Here is a 16033-nt window from a genome sequence, read left to right as displayed (position 1 = left end):
CCTGCTACTATAAGAGATGCCCCTTCGGTCTCAGCTTTTAAATCACGGCTGAAGACTCACTACTTCAGTTTAGCATATCCTGACTAGAGCTGCTGATTAACTGTACAGACTGCATCTCTGTTGTCAGTCATTAACACTAAAACATAAGTAACATGACAGCAGTTAGAATTTGTTACTAACCCTCACTTATTCTGTTTCTCTTCTCGATACTCAAATGTGGCACTTGGTGCCACGGCCCACCTGCCAAGTTGTTTTGCCTGCCTAAGGAAAAGTCATCTCTGATGGAGGATCGCAGGAATTGTGGGATAGAGGGGTCCTTTCATTGGATTAGCACTATTTCAGTTGTGGAACAGCCAATAGGGGGAGGCAGCTTGATGGCTGAGGTCTCCAGGACTCTGAACAAATCCGAATCATATTATGGGATATCATCTACTGTTGAATTGTGGTCCATACTTGTAATATTTTTATTTTTATACTGATGATGTGTTGTGTTCTGTGTATTGTAGTTGTGTTAACCGCCACCCACCCCCTTCTTTTTGACACCCACTGCATGCCCAACCTAAGGGGTCTCTCTCTTTGAACTGCCTGCCTTTCCCGAGGTTTCTTCCATTTTATTCCCTTATTGGGAGTTTTTCCTTGTCGTCTTAGAGAGTCAAAGCTGGGGGGGGGGAATGGTGTTGTCAAGAGGCCGGACCTGTTAAAGCCCATTGCGGCACTCCTTGTGTGATTTTGGGCTACACAAAAATATATTGTATTGTTTTGCACACCATGCTGGCTGGAAATTGGCTTCAGATTAACTGCTGGTCCCTCCCAGCACTACAGGGTCTCCACACACACAAAGTCCACGGAGACCACAAGGCTTTTATGGCAATCTGCCTTCAAGATGTTTATGGTTTTAGTGGGGAGTAAGTCATATTAATGTCAGATTAACAACATACAAGACCAGAGAAGTCCATCAGGCACTCAATGAGAACAAATATCTTTGAGAACTACACAAAGAACCTCATACTGAAAAAATGAGGACCACTCAAGGATTTGGTTCAGCTGGTGACCAGTGCTTTGTGCTCAGGTGTCACCTCCAGTGAATGACTTTCGCTACAGCGCTTGCTGTGCCATAAAACTGAGGTGGCTTCTTTGTCAAGGATTGTCTGCTTTCTGAACATTGTTACAGTATGAATATAAATACAATTCAATGTTCTGTTTATCTGTTATAAAACTACTCACAAACTACTGGGTCTAGAACCTTCATCTTGGTCTTAATCAAAAGCTTATGACCCGATACACTCTGGCAAATCCAACAATTTGAGGTAGTAGTAAACTCCGCAGAGTGACCTGTGCTTGTGCATTTCCTATAGCACGCTGACAGGCAAATGAAGTGATCTGGCAGAAAGAAACAAAAGACCTGTGATATCTGCTGAGTGACAAGCAAATCGCAAAAGCTGATGACGTGCTAAAGAAAAACCATAAGAAGACAATACAATACAATTTATTTTTATATAGCCCAAAATCACACAGGAAGTGCCGCAATGGGCTTTATCAGGCCCTGCCTCTTGACAGCCCCCCAGCCTTGACTCTCTAAGAAGACAAGGAAAAACTCCCAAAAAAACCTAGTAGGGAAAAATGGAAGAAACCTTGGGAAAGGCAGTTCAAAGAGAGACCCCTTTCCAGGTAGATTGGGCGTGCAGTGGGTGTCAAACGAAGGGGGTCAATACAATACAATAAAATACACAGAACAGAACAATTTCTCAATATAGTAAGAAATAAAAAATATAAATTTTAGAAGTACAGAGCAGAATTTAACAGTAGATGATATATCCCATAATAAGATTTGGATTTGTATAGAGTCCTGGAGACCTCATCCTTCAAGCAGCCTCCCCCATTTGGCCATTCCACGGCTGAAACAGTGCTGGGCCAGCCAATCCGATGAAAGGACCCCTCTTTCCCACGATTCCTGCGATCCTCCATCTGGGATGATTTTTCCTTAGGCAGGCAAAACAACTTGGCAGGTGGGCCGTGGCATGAAGTGTCACATTTGAGTACCGAATAAGACAATGACCTACAACATCTGTTGAGTGACAAGCAAATTGCAGATGCTGATGACATGACAACACCATAACAAGAAGAACCCCTGTGACGTGCTGAGTGACAGGCAAATCACAGAGGCTGATGACGTGACCAAAAAACACCATAAGAACATAAGAACCCCCCCCCCCCCCCCCGTGACGTACTGTGTGACAAGCAAATCACAGAGGCTGATGACATGACAAAGAACACCACAAGAAGAAGACAATGACCTACACCATCTGTTGAGTGACAAGCAAATTGCAGAGGCTCATGACAAAGAACACCATAACAAGAAAAAGATGAAGATGATCTGCAACATCTGCTGGGTGACAAGCAAATCACAGATGCTGATGACATGACAAAGAAAAACATAAGAAGAAGGCAACCTACAACATGTGTTGAGTGACAAGCAAATTGCAGAGGCTGATGACGTGACAAAGAAAAACATAAGACAACAACAACCTACAACATCTGTTGAGTGACAAGCAAATCACAGATGCTGATGACATGACAAAGAACACCATATGATGAACCCCAGTGCCATGTGCTGTGTGACATGCAAATCACAGATGCTGATGATATGACAAAGAAAAACATAAGATAACAACCTACAACATCTGTCGAGTGACAAGCAAATTGCAGATTCTGATGACATGACAAAGAACACCACAAGAATAAGACAACTGAGTGACAAGTACATCACAGAGGCTGATGACGTGACAAAGAACACCACAAGAAGAAGAAGACGACGACGATGACCTACAACATCTGTTGAGTGACAAGCAAATTGCAGAGGCTGATGACATGACAAAGAACACCATAACAAGAAAGAGAAAAAGATGAAGACAACCCGCAACATCTGCTGAGTGACAAGCAAATCACAGATGCTGATGACATGACAACTCCATAACAAGAAGAACCCCTGTGACATGTGCTGAGTGACAAGCAAAATCAGAGAGTGATGACGTGACAAAGAAAAACATAAGAAGACAATGACCTACAACATCTGTTGAGTGACAAGCAAATTGAAGAGGCCGATAATGTGACAAAGAACACCATAACAAGAAGGAGAAAAAAAAATGAAGATGACCCGCAACATCTGCTGAGTGACAAACAAATTGCAGAGGCTGCTAATGTGACAAAGAACACCATAAGAAGAAGAAAAGCAGCGCCATCGGCCAAGCATCGTGTGTGAGAGATACAGAATCCAAGAAAGGCAAAGATGGAGAAATGCCTGCAGCCAGAGGTCCGCGTGTTTCACCCATATAACATAAGACCTGTTTGTAAGATGTTCCCGCCGCCCTCATTCACCTTGCAGTTCGGGGGTCAGTTTAAGGCTGACGAGCTGCTCAATGAGATCATCCTCGCTGTCCTCCATCACAAATTGACAGCCCACGTATCCATTGTGCTCAATGCTGTACTTTATAAACCTGAAAGAAAGGAGTGCAGAGTCGGTCAAATGAAGGGGACAATCCGCCGTGTTGTCTCATAAGTCACTTCTACAAAAACCTTTTCCAACTTTTAGTGGAAAGCACCTGCTGTGACAGCCATGTGTCTGCCTGCCTGTCTGTCTGTCTGTCTGCCTGCCTGCCCACATTCAACAACTCGGCCTCCAGTGGACCAATTTTTTTGAAATTCGGTGGTCTTGTTCTTCAAGAAATTTGGTCAAGACAGTTCAATCTTCGTTGAGATCTCTCAAAAGCTGTACGCTGTTCACATTTTGAACTGTCAAAAATCTCAGACTGAAAAGCACCGGCGAATTTACAAACTCACCGATCATAAAGGAAAAGTTGGGTATTCTTTCAAGTCGAAGGCATTTCTTCAGAAACGGGCCGTGTTTGTTTTCACCACACGAAACTGCATTTATACAATACACGGCCAGTCCTGACTTTTAATGTGACAAGACGAACAGAGAGAGAAAGATATACAATGGGGAAAACACGTATTGGACGTGTCAACATTGTATTCAGGAAAAAAATTATAAAATATTTCCAAAGAAGCTAATCGCATGAAATTCTCACCACTCACAACAACAACTCTCTCTCTCACCACTTCCCCACCTAACAGGCTGCAGCGGCACTACTGGGCAATGAAACTTCAACTCCCAGCAGTCCCTGCGGTGGCTCTGATTGGTCGGCTGCAAGGGCTGCTGGGCACAAGGAGGCCGGCTTGACATTTAAAAGGAGGCCAGTTCAACACTAAAGCAGCTATGGTATTTAGAATGGTTTGGCCATTCTGTGGACCATTATATTGTTACTGGTTAATTACAATCAGATATCTTAAACTAATAAACAATATGCAGTTAATTTCAGCGTATTTATAAAGCCGCATCAGGGATGTGGATCTAAAAAAAGAAGGAACAGTAGCACTGCTTTGACGCTGGGTGCTGCCAGTCTGCAAAACCGAGTTGAGAACTTGCGTACGGCAAGCATTTAGCTGGCGTGAAAATGTGCGTCGCTTTACATCAAGTTTAGGTTTTATACATCGTGATGTGAGCGTGGAAACGGGAGTACGCAATATTTTTGTGCGTACGCACAGTTTATACATGAGGCCCCTTAGTCAGTTATGTAGCAGAGGGGCTTGTTCATCAGTGTCAGCTGCTTTGGTACACTAGAGGGGCAACAATGAGACGACCCCCCAAAACAGGAATGAATGGTTTAACAGCTGGAGGGAGGCCAATGACATTTTTCCCTCATCTGTTTTGTCACTCGTTTTGCATTTGGCTACAGACAGTGTCACTACTTGTAGCATGAGGCCATACCTGGACCTTACAGAGGTGGCACAGGTTGTCCAACTTCTTCAGGATGACACATCAATACCACGTGGCATTGCCAGAAGGTTTGCTGTGTCTCCTAGCACAGTCTCAAGGGCATGGAGGCGATTCCAGGAGACAGACAGGCAGTTACTCCAGGAGAGCTGGACAGGGCCCCTCGTAGAAGGTCCTTAACCCATCAGCAGGACCCACTGGTATCTTCTCCTTTGGGCAAGGAGGAACAGGATGAGCACTGGCAGATTCTACAAAATGACCTCCAGCAGGCAGGCATGCCACTGGTGTGAATGTCTCTAACCAAACAATCAGAAACAAACTTCAGGAGGGTGGTCTGAGGGCCCAACAATGTGCCCTAGTGGGCACCATGGAGCTCGATTGGCATTTGCCATAGAATACCAGAATTGGCAGGTCCACAACTGGCAGGCGCCCAGTGCTTTTCACAGATGAGGAGCAGGTTCACCCTGAGCACATGTGACAGACGTGAAAGGGTCTGGAGAAGCCATGGAGAAGGTTATGCTGCCTGTAACATCGTTCAGCATGACCAGTTTGGTGGTGGGTCAGTGATGGTCAGTCTGGGGAGGCATATCCATGGAGGGACGCACAGACCCCTACAGGCCAGAAAACGCCACCGCAGGACTGCCATTATGTATCGGGATGAAGTCCTTGGACTCCTTGTCAGACTCTATGCTGGTGCAGTGGCTCCTGGGTTCCTCCTGGTGCTTGACAATGTCTGGCCTCATGTGGCGAGAGGGTGAAGGAACAGATACCACTGACTGCCCCCCCCCCAGCCCCCATACATGAACTCAATCCAATAGAACACCTCTGGGTGGGACATTATGTGTCATTCCATCTGACACCTCAGACTGTCCAGGAGCTCAGTGATGCCCTGGTCCAGATCTGGGAGGAGATCCCCCAGGACACCATCTGCCGTCTCATTAGGTATTTGTCAGGTGTTTGGGGGGGGCATTACAAACTAGTGAGTACGCTGCAATAAAATTTCGGTCAAATGGACTCGTGTGTCTGCCTGTCACATCATTTCTTCCCTTTGATTTTCGGGGTGTCCCTCTGTCAGTTCTTCATTTTCGTTTCCATCACACATCACCATATCAGTCCATAGCAGTGGAGATAACCAGCAGGATTTCTTATCCCATTGAGACCTGATGGGTTTTCAAAGTGTGCCTTTCATTTCTTGAGCAGTTTATATTTCAGTTTCTATTCTTTATTTTTTGTTTTATTACCAGTTGATTTTTTTTTGAGGGGAGTGTGTGTGTGTGTGTGTGTGTGTGTGTGAGAGTCGGGCCAACGCTGGGTGGTGCGTTCCCTGGGATCCCAACCTAAAAATAAATAAATAAATCACCGTCCTATCGCCAGTGTGAATCTCAGTTGTGTTTTAGTCCACTACCAGGTCACATGTGCAGAGTCTACTGGTGGACGTTACATATTAGCGGTGGTAGAAGTGGCTCCACAATTACTGAAGTGCTTTGAGTAGTGAGAAGTGCCATCTACACTCTAGTGCCAAGTGTGTTGGGACGCCTGCCTTTACCCAAACATGAACTTTAATGACATCCCATAGGCTTTAATATGGAGTCGGCCCACCCTGTGCAGCTCTAACAGCTTCAAGTCTTCTCTTTCCACAAGGTGTGTGTTGATGGGAATGTCTGACCAGGACAGCATTTGTGAGGTCAGGCACTGATGTTGGACGAGAAGGCCTGGCTCACTCGTAGTCTCCACTCAAATTCATCCCAAAGGTGTTCTATCAGGTTGAGGTCGGTCAGGGCTCTCTCTGTGCAGGCCAGTCAAGTTCCTCCACACCAAACTCATGCCTCCATTTCTTTATATTCCTTGCTTTGTGCTCTGGTGTGTATGCCCAGTCATGTTGCCCTCCCCAAACTGGTCCCACAAAGTTGGTAGCATGAAATTGTCCAAAATGGCTTCATATGTTGAAGCATTAAGAGTTTCTTTCATTGGAACTAAGGGGCCAAGGCCAACCCCACACTGTAATCCTCCCCTCCACCAAACTTTACACCTGGCACAATGCAATCAGTCAAACTCGCCCATCGGATTGCGTGATTCGTCACTCCAGAGGACACGTCTGCACTGCTCCAGAGTCCAGTGGCGGGTGGTGGGCTTTACATCACTGCATCCGATGCTCTGCATTGCACTTGGTGACAGCAGGCTTGGCTGCAGCTGCTCGGCCATGGAGACCCATTCATTCCATGGAGCTCTCGCTCTACGCTGCACTGTTCTTGAGCTTTTAGAGGTCTGTGGCTACTGACACTGCAGAAAGTTGGTGACTTCTGCCCACCTCAGCATGCATTGTCTCCACTCTGTGATGTGACATGGCCTATCACTTCATGGCTGACTTGCTGTTGTCCCCAATTACTTCCACTTTGTTATAATACCACTGACAGCTGACCGTGGAATATTTGGTAGCGAGGAAATGTCACAAATGGACTTATGGCACAGGTGGCATCCTCTCATGGTACCAGGCTTGAATTCACTGAGTTTCTCCTGAGAGAGAGCCATTCATTCACAGATGTTTGTAGAAGCTGTCTGCATGCCGAGGTGCTCGATGTTACACACCTGTGGCCAAGGAAGTGACTGGAACACCTGAATTCAATGATTTGGAGGGGGTCCCAGTACTTTTGGTAATATTGTGTATATTGTGAGAGTTGGACTCCGCCAGGGCTGCCCTTTGTCACCGATTCTGTTCATAACTTTTATGGACAGAATTTCTAGGCACAGCCAGGGCGTTGAGGAGTTCCAGTTTGGTGGACTCAGGATTGGGTCACTGCTTTTTGCAGATGATGTTGTCCCGTTTGCTTCATCAGGCCGTGATCTTTAGCTCTCTCTGGAGCGGAGTGTGAAGCGGCTGGGATGAGAATCAGCACCTCCAAATCCAAGACCATGGTCCTCAGCTGGAAAAGGGTGGAGTGCCCTCTCAGGGTTGGTAGCGAGATCCTGCCCCAAGTGGAGGAGTTCAAGTATCTCGGGGTCTTGTTCACGAGTGAGGGAAGAATGGAGCGTGAGATCGACAGGCGGATCGGTGCGGCGTCTGCAGTGATGCGGGCTCTGCATCGGTCTGTCGTGGTGAAAAAGGAACTGAGCCGCAAGGCGAAGCTCTCAATTTACCAGTCGATCTATGTTCCTACCCTCACCTATGGTCATGAACTATGGGTAGTGACCGAAAGAACGAGATCGCAAATACAAGCGGCTGAAATGAGTTTCCTCCGCAGGGTGTCTGGGCTCTCCCTTAAAGATAGGGTGAGAAGTTCAGTCATCCGGGAGGGGCTCAGAGTAGAGCCGCTGCTCCTCCGCATCGAGAGGAGTCAGATGAGGTGGCTCGGGCATCTGATCAGGATGCCTCCTGGACGCCTCCCTGGTGAGGTGTTCCAGGCACGTCCAACCGGGAGGAGGCCCCGGGGAAGACCCAGGACACGCTGGAGGGACTATGTCTCTCGACTGGCCTGGGAACGCCTTTGGATTCTCCCGGAAGAGCTAGAAGAAGTGGCCGGGGAGAGGGAAGTCTGGGCATCTCTGCTCAAGCTGCTGCCCCCGCGACCCGACCTCGGATAAGCGAGAGACAATGGATGGATGGATGGATGAATGTGTGTGTATATATATATCCATCCATTATCCATCCGAACACAGGGTCACGGGGGTCTGCTGGAGCCAATCCCAGCCAACACAGGGCACAAGGCAGGAACCAATCCCGGGCAGGGTGCCAACCCACCGCAGGACACACACAAACACACCCACACACCCAGCACACACCAGGGCCAATTTAGAATCGCCAATCCACCTAACCTGCATGTCTTTGGACTGTGGGAGGAAACCCACGCGGACCCGGGGAGAACATACACATTGTTGTTGGGTGCAGGAATGACATGTCAGAGTTGGATAAAAGTTAGGACACCAACTGTTCCGTTAAATCAAACAAAAGTCCAACAAAAGAAATGCCTCTTGGCATCGTACAGCCAGCCAATATGGCAAAATACAAAGAAAGGTACTTGGCTCACAGTTGCAGAAATTAGAGTCGCTTCACAGTCGCTCTGATCACAAAAGTTGTCTCCTCCAGGGTAGCTGGGCTTCTTATAGTGGATGAACTGGAAGGTGCAGGGCTAAGTGCCCCCATTGGGTGGTTTCACTGAGCTACTGAGTTGGTGACTTCTGCCCACCTCAGCATGCGTTGTCCCCACTCTGTGACTTGATGTGGCCTACAATTTCGTGGCTGAGTTGCTGTTGTCCCCAGTTGCTTATACTTTGTTATAACACCACTAACCGTCGACGGTGGAATATTTCGTAGAAAGGAAATGTCACAAATGGACTTATGGCACAGGTGGCATCCTCTCACGATGCCAGGCTTGAATTCACTGAGCTCCTGATTGCGACCCACTCTGTCACAAATGTTTGTAGAAGCCGTCAACATGTCGAGGGGCTCGATGTTATACACCTGTGGCTATGGAAGTGATCAGAACACCTGAATTCAATGATTTCGAGGGGGGGGGTCCCCAATACTTTTGGCAATAGTGTGTGTGTAAATAGTTATTATCATCATCATCATCATCAGTAATCCAAGTGTGTAACCCAAGCATCACAAGCACATTAATGAGGAATTCCAGGAATCGTACAATGGCACAGGTGAAGTTATCGCCAGTGCCACTTGGTACCGGATGCCTGCAGTCTCATTGATCAGACCGTCAAGTGGCATCATGCATTTTCATCGAGTGCGTATTTCTTTTTCTTTTTTGTTTTCCAACAATCACGCAGGTGACTTTGGTGTTTTGTTATTTTTCTCCCACACCACCTTGACAGATTTTCAAAGCGACCATGACGATCGCAATTTCTCATCAAGAGTTTATTCCCTGATTGTCAATCGGCGACATTACACCGGGGGTGCATCAGAAAAAAAAAAAGCGATGCAAACCAAACTGGGTGGTGGGCCGCAACATCACGTCTGCAAACGCCGCGTGGTCAGTCAGGAGGTTTTAACCAACAACAAGATGGTTGTTGCTCCGTAGCCCCCTTGTGTTCGGCCGATCTCACACCACGTGACTTCTTTTGTTTTCCCAAAGTTAAAACTGAGACTAAAGAGCGGACAACTTGCCACCATTGGGGGGGAACGCAGAAGGTTCTAGATTTGGAAACAGAAGGTGAGTACAGAAAGTGTTAAGAGGAACGGGAGAAGCGTTTGGACAAGCAAATTGCATCTCAAGGAGATCTTCTTGAAGTTGACTAAAATGGAATTGAAGTTTTATAACTTCATTTTTTTCCAGCAATATTTAGGTTCCCCAATAGGAGTGACTCTTCGAAATGAAGCACCCTATCATATTTATCATATTTCGGATTTCTGCATTTTTTAGTCCACAGTTGTCACAGTTACGTTCTCCACCACACCACCCACAGCTCCACACTCAACACCCATGAAACCCAAAGTGGTCTTCTTACCTTGCCCAGGTAGGGTCCTTGCTGAGGATCAGCGGGTTACCCACAAGGATCAGCAAAGCCTTGGCCCGAGTCACAGTAACATTGAATCTCTAATTAACACAAATGTTGAAAACGGTCAGAAGAGAGTCACGCCAAGTCTCACCTGAGCTCCTCGGCTTCACTCCCACGTCTCCTACCTTGGGGTTATTCAGGAAGCCGAGATTGAAGTCCTCGTCCATTTTGACGTAATCCTGGCAGCTACGGACAGTCGAGACGATGATGACCTTCCGCTCCTGTCCTTGGAACTCCTCCACTGACCCAATCTGAGAGACAGAATCCAGCAAAGAGACGTCACCAGATGTTAGACAATAAATGTGGAAAACCTCAGAAAAGGACTTCAACTTGGCAACTCACGGCAATTGTGTTTAGGCCTTGAGGGTTGGAAACAAACTGAATGATGAGCAAAGATTAAAAAACGATAATCGGATAGAGTGGAATATTGTGGAAGATGAAGAAAAAGGCTCAGACCAGATTGTTCTGCAATTACCGTATACACTCGCGTATACAGTGGGTACAGAAAAGAACCCCCCCTTCAAAATATTCCCATTTTTTTGCTTTACAGCCTTAAATGAAATCACACAAACTAATATTTTTCCCAGCTTTACTTACTCAATGTAATCTCTACCATCCAAGTGACAGTTCTACAGTTGAGAAGAATTTAAAAAAAGAAAAAACAAGAAATCCTGAGATGAATAAAGGAGTCCATCAGGTGTCAGTGCCCACCATTTCCATTGTGGTTACTGGCTTCCTTCCACCGGTGATCAGTTGTAATCCGTGCGATTAGTGAAGCTGTTCCTGGTCCATTCATTCCCTTGCTTGGTAGAGCAACTGACCTCAAACAACTGACTATGGGTGGCAGGCCACTTTCAAAAGATCTCAGGGATAGAGTTGTGGACGGACATAAGGCAGGAGATGGAAACAAAAAAAATCTCAAAGGCTTCATCAATCCCAAGGAGCAAAGTAAAGTCCATCATAAAGACGTGGCGAGTGTCTGGTACTTCTAGGACCCTTCAAACTGGATGGAAGTGCAAGGAGGAAACTGGTAAGAGAGGCTACCAGGAGGCCAATGGCCACTTTGAAGGAGTTACAGGATTTGATGGCACAGAGTGGTCATTGTGTGCATGTGACAACAATTTGACAAGAGCTCCACAAGTGTGCCTTGTTCGGGAGGGTCGCACTTCTCAAGAAAGGCCACATTAAGGCTCGTTTGAGCTTCGCCAGAATGCACCTTGAAGATTCTGATGCCAAATGGAAAAAGGTCTTATGGTCAGATGAGACCAAAATTGAACTATTTGACCTCAATACCAAACAGTACAGCAATGCAGCTCACCATCCACAACACACCACACCTACAGTAAAGCATGGAGGTGGCAGCATCCTGTTGTGGGGGGCCTGGGGCTCTCATTAGGGAAGAAGGAAAAATGGACGGGGTGAAATACCATCAAATTCAAGAGGAAAACCTGCTACCCTCTGCCAGAAAGGTGAAGATGGGCAGAATGTTCAGCTTTCAACACGACAACAACCCGAAGCACACAGCAACATTGACCACACAGTGGCTGAAGGAGAAAAAAGTGAATGTCCTGGTGTGGCCAGTCAGAGCCCAGACCTAAATCACACTGACAATCTGTGGAAAGATCTGAAGATAGCAGACCACCAACACTCACCGTCCAATGTGACCGAACTGTAAAGAGTGGGGGGCAAATATTACTAACCTAGGTGGGCAAAGCTGACAGAGAAGAATCCCAACAGACTCAAGGCTGTCATTAAAGCAAAAGGGGGGTCAACAAAATGACATTGACATGGGGGGGGGGGGTGATCCTTTATTCATCTCAGGATTTCTTGTTTTTATTTTTTGTCATTTTTCTGAACTGTAGCTGTGATGTCTTTCACTTGATGTTATCGGTTGCATTGAGTATGTAAAGCTGGGAAGAAATATTGGTTTGTGCGTTTTCATTTAAGGCTGTAAAGCAAAAAAAATGGGAATATTTCAAAGGGGGGGGGGGATTCTTTTCTATACCCACTGTAAGTCGGGTCTTGAAACCCAAAAAATCGATTATAAAATCGGCCCTCGACTTATACGCCCATTCAAAGATACGACACTTTTTTTTTTTTTGACATCTTCCTCCTCCAATCGCACACCAGACACAGTGAATTATGTTACCAATTTCTTTTGCCACTTCGACGACTTTTGATAGATAGATAGATAGATAGATAGATAGATAGATAGATAGATAGATAGATAGATAGATAGATAGATAGATAGATAGATAGATAGATAGATAGATATGAAAGGCAATATATGATAGATATGAAAGGCACTATATAATAGATAGATAGATAGATAGATAGATAGATAGATAGATAGATAGATAGATAGATATGAAAGGCACTATATAATAGATAGATATGAAAGGCACTATATAATAGATAGATAAATAGATAGATAGATAGATAGATATGAAAGGCATTATATAATAGATAGATAGATATGAAAGGCACTATATGATAGATAGATATGAAAGGCACTATATAATAGATAGATAGATAGATAGATAGATAGATAGATAGATAGATAGATAGATAGATAGATAGATAGATAGATAGATAGATAGATAGATAGATAGATAGATAGATAGATAGATAGATAGATAGATACTTTATTAATCCCAAGGGGAAATTCACATTCTCCAGCAGCAGCATACTGATACTTAAAACCAGCTTCGTGTTTTCTTCTGATTGAACGCTCCATCGTTGATAAGGGAGGCTCTTACAATAAAGGTGTATGAGGGTGTGAGATATAAAAAGCACAAATCAGTGCAAACGTCACTTCGGAGTAGTTCGGGTATTAGTGTGTGGTCACGTTGGCACAACAGACCAATAGACAGAGAGGTCGGGGGCACGCGCTGACAGAGCACATTGCCACACCCACATCATGTGCTCCGTGGTTACTCTCTCAGGTGAGCGTTAGTTAGCATATCGTAATCTCTTGGACCGATAGCGTGACTTTTCCACATTCGACTTTACGACCGACATTATAAAATCCCGACTTACCTGTGGGAGAACTTAAACGCGAGAACATTCGCTACGTATTAAAAGAGCAGTCAGGGAAGAGTTCAAGTTAATGAGGGCGACCTAAAATCCACTGACACTGCAATAAGGAGTGCTCTCCGTGTTTCTGAAGTCTACACATGTAAAGACATTGATATCCTCCCACCAGCAACACGGAGAGCTAAAGAGGTCCTAACTCGTAGAGGGTGAAGAGCTTCAAGGATTAAACAGGCTGAAATCTACCCAAGCACCAGAATCACATGACGATTATCCTAAAGTGCTTAAGGAGGACAGTTAGGTACGAGGACGAGTCAAAAATGGTCCGCACTCTGGCAATTAGCACATACATCATTTTTCAGCATAACCTCCCTGCTTTTCAATACACTTTGTTCATCTGTCGACAAGCATTAAAAAATGTTTTCGGCCGAGCCGTAAATGCACCGCTGTCTTCGCCTCTTCATCAGACGTGAATCTTCATCCTCGTAGGGCTTCTTCCAGGGGACCATACCGGTGACAGTCTGATGGGCTGAGATCAGGAGTGTAGGGAGGATGATGTAACCCCTCAAAACGTGGCAACGTTTGGCCGTGCGTCGTCATGCAAGAACACCATACCCTTTGGATGATGGTTCTTTGAGTTTTGCCTGAAGTTTAGGCTTTAGCTTTTCAGTGAGCACCTCGCTGTGGATTGTTGAACCGTTTTTCCTGATTATGTTCCAATATTAGCTCTTGAAAATCCCAGAAGTGGGGCAGCCATTGTTTCTGTTACAAATGATCTGACGTAACACAGCAGTGACAGGGGGGACTAGGGACCTCGTCTGGAAAGTGCTGATCAGACCGTGCTGCCAACAGAAGGTTTAATATCACCGGAGTGCAGATCATTTTTGACTCACCCTCGTACACAGGGTCCGGATTAAGACACAATTGGGCCTGATGCTGCAGCGCAAAAAAGGCCTATTTTTTCTCGGCATTGGTGCATTCGACACTCACTGTACATGCGCACTCAGACCGACCAAGGAGCCTTAAATGCTTACGACGCAACCAGTCAGCCTTTATTGAACATGAATAATAATAACGACGTAGTATCGTAACAACTCGAGATTAACATTAAACTACATAACATCAACATTCAACAGCAATTGTCTGAAAAGTGCACTTAATGCAGAAAACCAAACCTAACAATGAAATACACAAAATTTTGCAAGATTAAGAAAAAATGAATTTGCAGAGACATTGGGTCAAAGTGACTCAGTTCAGGCTCTTGAGGGTAAAAATCTGTCCACGATTTAAATTTCATAATAGACCAGAATCTTGTCGAGGATTTAAAAAATTTTAAACATCCATGCCGGGCCCGCGGGCCGACTTTTAGTTTTACCTTTACAGATAACCATTTAAATAGCCATCGATTTTTACTGTACAACTAACTTTCAAGGTGAAAAATTTACTACGTGGCACTTATACGAACAATAATAAAGGGGCAAGAATCCCCAAGATATTGCAAAAAAAAAACAGCTAAATTGCTAAGTAAACTGTTTAACGTAAAATTGATAGCATTAACTTGAACTCTTCGGTTAATAAACACCAACGACTTATAGTTACGTCACAGCACAAAGTACAATAGTAACTGTATAATAAGTAACACGGTTAAACTGTTTAACGTAAAATTGATAGCATTAACTTGAAATCTTCAGTTAACAAACACAACGACATTATAGTTACGTCACAGCACAAAGAACAATAGTAACTGTATAATAAGTAACGCTGTTAAATTGTTTAACGTAAAATTGATAGCATTAACTTGAAATCTTCGGTTAACAAACACAACGACTTATAGTTACGTCACAGCGCAAAGTACAATAGTAACTGTAAGTAACGCTGTTAAACTGTTTAACGTAAAATTGATAGCATTAACTTGAAATCTTCGGTTAACAAACACAACGATATTATAGTTACGTCACAGCGCAAAGTACAATAGTAACTGTAAGTAACGCTGTTAAACTGTTTAACGTAAAATTGATAGCATTAACTTGAAATCTTCGGTTAACAAACACAACGACATTATAGTTACGTCACAGCGCAAAGTACAATAGTAACTGTAAGTAACGCTGTTAAACTGTTTAACGTAAAATTGATAGCATTAACTTGAAATCTTCGGTTAACAAACACAACGACATTATAGTTACGTCACAGCGCAAAGTACAATAGTAACTGTATAATAAGTAACGCTGTTAAACTGTTTAACGTAAAATTGATAGCATTAACTTGAAATCTTCGGTTAACAAACACAACGACTTATAGTTACGTCACAGCGCAAAGTACAATAGTAACTGTAAGTAACGCTGTTAAACTGTTTAACGTAAAATTGATAGCATTAACTTGAAATCTTCGGTTAACAAACACAACGACTTATAGTTACGTCACAGCGCAAAGTACAATAGTAACTGTAAGTAACGCTGTTAAACTGTTTAACGTAAAATTGATAGCATTAACTTGAAATCTTCGGTTAACAAACACAACGACATTATAGTTACGTCACAGCGCAAAGTACAATAGTAACTGTAAGTAACGCTGTTAAACTGTTTAACGTAAAATTGATAGCATTAACTTGAAATCTTCGGTTAACAAACACAACGACATTATAGTTATGTCACAGCGCAAAGTACAATA

At 44.4% G+C, this 16033-nt stretch overlaps 1 protein-coding gene across 1 annotated transcript in view; it reads right to left on the bottom strand.

Moving 5' to 3' along the window:
* Positions 1 to 16033, bottom strand: part of LOC114647653 (putative helicase MOV-10) — a 160150-nt gene that overhangs the window by 18803 nt on the left and 125314 nt on the right. Inside the window, exons 20-22 of the mRNA XM_051924409.1 lie at positions 10459 to 10584; positions 10283 to 10371; positions 3376 to 3494 (exon numbers count right to left, since the gene is read on the bottom strand). Coding sequence (XP_051780369.1) covers positions 3376 to 3494; positions 10283 to 10371; positions 10459 to 10584 — 334 coding nt within the window. The remainder of the gene's footprint in view (positions 1 to 3375; positions 3495 to 10282; positions 10372 to 10458; positions 10585 to 16033) is intronic.

Source organism: Erpetoichthys calabaricus, chromosome 3, assembly GCF_900747795.2.
Source record: "Erpetoichthys calabaricus chromosome 3, fErpCal1.3, whole genome shotgun sequence".
Taxonomy (NCBI): domain Eukaryota; kingdom Metazoa; phylum Chordata; class Cladistia; order Polypteriformes; family Polypteridae; genus Erpetoichthys; species Erpetoichthys calabaricus.
This window is presented reverse-complemented; position numbering and strand designations above follow the sequence as displayed.